The following is a 7,839-nucleotide window of genomic DNA, read 5'->3' as shown; positions in this document are numbered from 1 at the left end:
ATAATAATAAGACGACGACGACGACGATTGGAGTGACAGCAAACAACAAGCAATAGATCACCAGATGGATCAGATTTCTAAACCAAAAAAGTAAAACTGCTGTGCAGTGTGGAAAAGTGATGAAAAAGTTACCTCAACTGTTTACCCATGACGCAATGTTTTGTTATTTACATTATAGTTTCCCACATGAAAATAAAAAAGTTGTTAAGAAACTGAAGAGAGTAAATATTCATCTTCACCATAATTTGGCACTTGAAAGACATGTTAGTAAAACAGGAAACAAAGTAAGCAAAAGAGAATTTCTACCTAGACTCAGAAACACTGAATGGAAAGAAATGCATGCAAATACATGTATTTGAATGACCCACAAAGCATACAAAATCTTTTGTAAAGTTAAATTTTTAGAACCAATAAAAAAAAGGTTTGATGCAAAAATTGTGCATGCAATATTTGAATGACGTACAAAAGCATGCAGGCAAAGTATTTTGTAAAGGTAAATTTGGAAAACTAAAAAAGTAAAAAAAGATAATTAAGAAACAAACAAGCTTTCGAGGTAAGAACATCCTTACCACTAGAGTGGGTTTCCCATGGCAGTAGTTGTCAATGATGGCCCTGAGCCGATACGAAAGGTTCATGTCAAAGCGGAACTCAGAGGTCCCCTCTTTGAAGGGATACCCCATCACAACTCTCTCCAGTTTGACGGGCCGGTACTTTTCTTCCAGGCTATTTGTCACACAACAAAGAGGGGAATCATTACTTAGCAGTATACAAGTACAATCAAGCCTGTCTAACACAGCCACTCATTTTCAATGAGAAAAGTGGCGTTTTTGACAGATATTTATACATTTGAAATAAAAACCGGGCTCTTTGAGAGACTTGCAAAAAGGAATAAAAATTCCTAATTGAAACACAAAGAGGGGAATCATTACTTGGCAGTATACAAGCATAGTCGATCCTGTCTAAGATGGCCACTCATTGTCTAATGGAGAAAAGTGGCGGTATTAGACAGAGATTTATACGTTTGGAAAAAAACAACGTTGTTTTTTTGAGAAACTTACAAAAAAGGAAGATCTGTACTTAAAACACGTCAACAGTTCTCACGAAGAGGGAGACGGTCAAAAGAAATTACTTGTAACAACATTTTATAATATTCATTTCCCATTCCCCGAGTATATTTGCTTCTGATGCGACTACTAATATTTTTTCTTTTCTAAAACAATATTTGCCCAGGATATAAGATAAAGATGTAAAAAGAGTCAAAACCGAGTTCATAACCTTTAACTAAACAGATACAAGAACTGAAGGAAAAAGTCACTCATTGACAAACTCCACTCTCTTGGGTACTGAGACAACCAACATCTTACTTGAAAGACACAGCTGGTCTGCTTGGTGTACTCAGCCAGTCGGTGATCTGAAGCAAACAGGTAACACTTTTTACGCAAAGGACCAAAGCATCATATAACTATTTGTGCACTGAATGCACACTTAGTGTGAGGTGACGGTAAATCTATAAGGACCTCAGGCACCATCCCTGAAAGTTCAAGAGACAAGGGCTCAAATGGATAAAACAACGACTTCATTAATATATATTAGCTATAGAAAATCACTGACAATTTCTTTCAACCACTAAGTCTTCAAAGTCAGGAGCTCCTCTTTGATTGATAACATTAAAAAACAGAAGGGCAGACAAAAGTGAGGCAGCGTGGTGGAATCAGGCTCTTTTCAAAGTAATCAAAGTGAACAAACTTGCATTTTTCCGCACGCTTGTGAATTTTTATCAAATTTTTGTTTTTTGGCTCAACACCTTTCATACCAATTAAAGAACTCATTTCTGTGTGAATTTTTCTGAAAAGCGTTGATTAAAGGCACAAAAATTAAAATTTTCAGTTACCACGGACTCTTAAGCTAAGGAAATAACTAACCTTTGGCGGCCATTTTCTCACTAATTTTACATCTGAAAACAGATGACCCCCACCTACTTCTGTCGCAAATATCTCGACTTGTATAAAAGATAAATGAATATTTATTTAATCCAAATAAAGACAAGTGAACAAGCTTTAAGATGATACCAATAACTCTACATACCCAAAAATTGACGAGAGCCTGATTCCACCACGCTGCCTCACAAATACAGTTGATGGTGCTCCTACATACACGTAAATCAGAAAAAATAAGTCACCCCCCCCCCCCCCACAACTCCCACAATTCCTCTTTCACATTTCACTTTTTTTTCTTCGTACATTTGCCCTACCTGGCTTATCCATGATCACTTTAGAATTTACTACAATAAATCTGTGAATGAATTTTTCAGGAGAAAGAAATAAAGAATGCAATATAAATATACCATTCGCTACAGGCATCTATCATTCTGAAATAAATAAAACAATACACTCTACGTAAAAAAAATTCTAAAAAGTCCTAACATTTCGAACATTCTTTCAAACAACAATTATACCACATAACAAAACCAAAGAACAAGAAAAGCTTTTGTGTACATCGTTGTAGTTTGGCATGGTGGCAGAGACAGCGACGAAGCGTATGTGGTTGCTGGTGGCCGAGTGACAGGAAGTTTGCAGAGTCTTCATGCGGCTGACCACAGCCTCCACTGTGGCCCCTCTGTTGGGGTCATTCAGGATGTGAACCTATGGGAGGAGGGAATTTTGTCACTGGAACTTAGAACATAACTGCACATAGAAAGCTCTGCACATATAGATATAAGTAGGCCTACTATACATATCTAAGTAGAGTAACTATCTCGGCTGACCAAAAGTAAAGTACGATGGTGACCAAAAAAGCAACAACAACCAATTTCACATGGATTTAAACCACATTTGCCTTTACATAGTGACACCATGCAGCTGCTTTTAAACATAGCGCCCCCATGGAACTCATGTCTTTCCCAAGCGGCTCATTAGAGAACACCCCCCCTCAATCTTCTAGGAAAAATCCTGGTCAAAAGACTGCAGCCATACTTCAACTCAACATTTGGGATAAAATCAAAATCATTTTTGAATTTCTTTCCAGCTAAATATTGCTTTGGGAGCCTAAAACGAAGGAACTGATGGAGCAAGGTCAACATTATGTGAAAAAAGCAGCAACACTTTCCAGCAGAGCCTTCGGACCCAGTCTTTCGTCAGATTCACCAAGTGAGGAGTAGCGTTGTTGAGTTTTTTTATACCCAAAACCCCGACACCTAAGTTGTTTTTTCGGCTAGTTACTTTGGGACCAATCAAGTCAATACTTTAAGAATCCCCAAGTAGTCATAGACGATTTCATGAAAGACATTTTATTTTAAAAGTAAAAACCAACAGCATTCTTCCCAACTCTCAGCCTCTTATATTCATGGTCATATTCAGCAACAGTTTAAAACCAATAACTGAATGCTCTGCATTTGTCAATACACCATACTGCAGGCCCTTTCAATATATATGTATGAAACAATGTCCAACATTCTCACTAAATGTAATTCACTACAACCTGCGGGGAGAAAAGTGAAACTAAAAGAAAAAAGAGAATGACAATCCTTTGGGACAATTTACAAAGACAAAAAAGAAACCAAGAACAGAAATTGGGAAAAGAGAGTAGGCTACAGTAACTGAGTGGCATTTTCCAATGGGGCCTGAAATACATCATTGTGAAAAAATAAGTACATCTCTCCCATGCATGGACGACAATACCTCATCAATGAGGAATAGCTTGATTTGTTGAAACAACATCTTATTGTCTTTCCATCTTCTCGACATGCTGTCCCATTTCTCCTGGAAACAAAAGACAGACAACCAGCGATATCATTTTCAAAGCAATGAGATTGATATCTATTAAAATGATAGATCAAATAAATCTTTCAGAATGAAACATTTGTCTGAAATGATGACAATGTTGAACAAGTTACCATGACTACTACAAGGCTCTCTTGTGATTCTGGTCATAAATTTTAATGATGATCACCTTCTGGATGACAGAGAAAGCGTTGTCTTTTTGTTGCAATATAAAACTAAAACATCTTATGCCCACTGAGATTAGCCCAATTGTTTAAACAAACAAAAAAGACCAAAAAAAAGACAAACAAAAGCAAAAAAAAACCCCCACAAACAAACAAAACAACAAACAACAACCAACAAACAAAACACACAAATAAAACTGACAGGAGTGGTACAAATGAGATTTGAGGCAAACAGTTCCGACAAGTCATCTAGCTCTGTATCACCGGTCAGTTCCAGGCAATTGAGCCCATGACAGGTAAACTTGGTGGACCAGTCTTGAAATCTCTCTCCACACAAGGACTTCATTGGAGACACTGCAAAAATACACACGCTGCAATACGTCAGCCTGTTAAGACTGCTTTGGTTTTAGGCAAAATACAAGCCAGTGTCATAAGAAATCAAGTTTTTTTTTAGAACAGGGCACTTGGCCCAGTGATTACTTTAAAAACAAACAATAACATAAATAACTAACATGTAAGTAAATTGTGGTTCTTTAGTGTGCTGGGTAGAAGTTGGGATACAGGACTGGTGTATGCTCATACATAGCAAAATGACCAAATCATGTAATATAATAATAATGATAATAATAATAATGATACTACTACTACTACTACTACTACTACTACTACTACTACTACTACTACTACTAATAATAATAGTAATGATAATATATTTAAAAATTAATAATAGTAATGATGATAATATGATAGTAAATGAATTCATAACGTAATTTATAAAGTAACAATATTTTCTTAAATAGTACCCCCATCCCCAGTTTCACAGAAAACGGCGTGAACTTACTATACACAATCTTGTCCTGTTGCCCAGCCCCGTCAGTCTTCAGCAATAGTCGAACGATCGCCAGCTCAAAAGCCACAGTTTTCCCTGATCCCGTGGGGGCAGACACAACGACGGATTTATCAGAGTACAACACCTGCAAATGCACAGAAAGAGCTGAATGAATTGAGGGAACCTTTTCGTGCAGATAATATTAAATCAAGATTGTGACTTAAAAGAACTATTGACCACCAATATTTCCTTTTTCTTCTGTGAAGCCAAGCGGGGAGTTGAGGGCGCATGTGTCCTTCACATATTAATTAAGACATGGCAGAAGGCTTTGTATAATTATATAATTATGTACTGTCTCCCAGTTGTCAGGGTGATATGTGATTACCTGTTAAAGGGAAATTGATAGCCGAAATACATATTATATTATAGTGGACCCTGCTTAGAAGACCACCTGCACAAGACAATCACCTGTACAAACAACCACTTATACTCCCTTGATTTTTTTTCTATATTAAAATAAATGACGATGACCAAGAAGACCACCTGTCAAATATAATCACTTTTCTCCTCAACAATGGGTGATTGTCTAGGACAGGTTTGACTATACATGTTTATAATACCGCCACAAGCTGTAGTTCTCCAGCAGTGTCCTCTAAAGAATGTTTCTCTCTCCAGTTGTTCTAAGTACTTACACGTATAGTTTAAACATAAAGTAGTACTATACATATGACTTATCCAGTACATTTGCTCGTATAAAAACCTATATTCATTATAAAATTACAGCCATGTTGAAAAGAGTCTTTTCAAAAGTCAAGGGTCTGATGAGACTTTGAGAGCAAAAATAGGAGACTTCAGATAGTATGTTCTTATTTTAGAATTAACAGAACAAAAACACTGCTCGGTTTTACTTACCTGATCCATCACCATGGACTGAAGAACATTGAAGAAAGGAAAGGTGAAGACATTTCTGAACCTAGATGGTACTGGGTGGTCAAGGAATATAACTAAACAACCTCCTTAGGCTTTTGTTTTCTTGTCTCTGCCCAAGTTCAAACAGTAGAGGTTATTTCAGAGGAGGAGCACCAGCTGTCAGAATCTCTACTGACAAAGAAATCTTCCAAAAAGCATAAGAAGAACACTTATTTTACGCTTGCATTAGCAATTTTCACAGTGTTAGTATAAATGCACGCAATACAAATGCCAAATAACTCTCAAATATCACGCATACAATACAAATGCCAAACTGGTCTCAGATACCATTGAAGATGTGCTTAGTTATTGTCGATTGTATTTTTCAACATGGTTAAGATGGAAACCTATAGAAGACCATTGGGAAAAGTTGTCAGGTAAACTGAAAAAAATAATCCATAGAAAGGTATAAAAGATGATAGGCACAAAATCAAAGGTCACGTTCCTCTTCTTTGAGTAAAGGATATGAATTTCGTCTATAGATCTCAGTTGGATATTGCTACCTGTTGAAGAAACAAGAATTAGGTAATGAAAGAGCTTTGAATGAATCAATCATCAGGGCAATACACCCAGTGTCAGAAGCACTGAATACATCGTAAGAACATGACACAAAGAAAATTAATCACTTATCACTTACCACTTAAAGTACCAATTCAATATAGGACTCTTTTATTGGTAACAAAGTGCTTTAGCATACATCTCCCACCACTAAAGTCCTGAAAATAATTTGAAAATGATGCAAAAATTCTCAATGTGCTAGTTGGTACACTGTGAACGTGCATTTTAATTTGTACTTATAAATTTTTGCAGCTCAAAGCAGGGGGGGGTGTCATACTCTCTGTCTGGCGCTGCAAAAGTAAAGTATTCATCGCTGAAAATACCTGGAATCCTAAGAGGGGCAGGAGAGAAGATATCTGTTGAGGCTGTTGTATGTTCCACACTGTTGTACAGCATTGGCGTCCTGGGGGAATACAAAGAAACTGTATGATGAACGATAAGTTGAAGAAATTAATTTAAGTAGTATCTAATTGACAGTTCAGTGTAAAACTCCTTTAGTTTTTAGTAGAGGTTTTATGGCGCTCGCTACTGCATAATAAGGTCATTTGAGCGCCAAGTGGTGGATGTCAACAGAGAAGTCCTTACAGGGAATCAGGCTTACTCTGCTCACCTCTCCAGCTTCAACAGCATAAAGTCTGCTTCGACTATCAAGGCACCCCGGAAGTAGCGGTTCACAAGAGTGTGAAAAACATACAAAAGAAGTAGAGGAAAATGATGATAGTAAGAATTAGGAAAGAAGAAGCAGCTGTTCCATGTTGCAGTTCAGGCACAGTTATGAGCATGGCATTGATGAATCAAGCCTATTTGCAATTACAATTCTACTGTGCATAAGAACATGGTTAATATCACTCCTTTGGGAATGGCCTAAAGACACTTCAGTCAGTAGCACTGCCCCACATGATGTGTAAAACTCCATCATACGTCACTTTTCAAAAAAGGTGTATGGTAGAGTCTTACACTAAGCAGTCGATATATGCAAAAGATAGAACTATTAAAACTTGTTACCAAGAACACTTGTTGTGGTACCTCACATTGAAACATGTAGAACAAACTGGCAGGACTGAAGAGTTATTAATTATTGCGTGGTGGCAAAATGTGCAGTTCCTCTAATGAACGAGTATCAATGCTCAGATGCATACATGTACGTAATATGATATTTACTTTGGATTATTGTCTCTGCCAACATTTTTGGAATGAACAATAACTTCAACCAAGCGACCCAGCTCCTTCTCTATGGTAGGCATTGGATTTTTCATAGATGCCCTCCTAAAACCTCATCCACCTTGCACCAACTGGAAAAATAGAAGAAAAAAAGAATCTCAAAGAACGGTAAAAACAAGCTGAACTCACATGCTTTGGAACTGTCTGTTGTCAGGTGCTTGTTGGGACATAAAGTCCTTTGACTTAGTTCCACGAATAACTCCTCCTCCAATCAGATCTGTTCCATAAAATGAAATAAAAAATAAATAAACAGGATGCTTTTTTGTTTGTTTCAAATTTACACACATTTCTACTTAATCAAGTTTATTGGAATGCGTTT

General features: G+C 37.0%; 1 protein-coding gene and 1 long non-coding RNA gene across 2 annotated transcripts in view; both read right to left on the bottom strand.

Moving 5' to 3' along the window:
- LOC101850262 (probable ATP-dependent DNA helicase HFM1) overlaps window positions 1–5,747 on the bottom strand; it is a 30,624-nt gene extending 24,877 nt beyond the window's left edge. Inside the window, exons 1-7 of the mRNA XM_013084871.2 lie at window positions 5,685–5,747; window positions 4,785–4,917; window positions 4,146–4,297; window positions 3,678–3,758; window positions 2,496–2,642; window positions 1,365–1,411; window positions 570–723 (exon numbers count right to left, since the gene is read on the bottom strand). Of these exons, the coding sequence (XP_012940325.2) occupies window positions 570–723; window positions 1,365–1,411; window positions 2,496–2,642; window positions 3,678–3,758; window positions 4,146–4,297; window positions 4,785–4,917; window positions 5,685–5,699 (729 nt within the window). The 5' untranslated portion in view covers window positions 5,700–5,747. The remainder of the gene's footprint in view (window positions 1–569; window positions 724–1,364; window positions 1,412–2,495; window positions 2,643–3,677; window positions 3,759–4,145; window positions 4,298–4,784; window positions 4,918–5,684) is intronic.
- Window positions 5,748–6,208: 461 nt separating this feature from the next.
- LOC118477986 lies at window positions 6,209–7,733 on the bottom strand. Its single transcript, XR_004858728.1, has 3 exons — window positions 7,650–7,733; window positions 6,623–6,702; window positions 6,209–6,244 (listed from the first exon to the last, which is right to left on the bottom strand). It is a non-coding gene; the product is annotated as an uncharacterized LOC118477986 (long non-coding RNA).
- Between the last annotated feature and the right edge of the window lie 106 nt (window positions 7,734–7,839).

This window comes from Aplysia californica, unplaced genomic scaffold (genome assembly GCF_000002075.1).
Source record: "Aplysia californica isolate F4 #8 unplaced genomic scaffold, AplCal3.0 scaffold00323, whole genome shotgun sequence".
Taxonomy (NCBI): domain Eukaryota; kingdom Metazoa; phylum Mollusca; class Gastropoda; order Aplysiida; family Aplysiidae; genus Aplysia; species Aplysia californica.
This window is presented reverse-complemented; position numbering and strand designations above follow the sequence as displayed.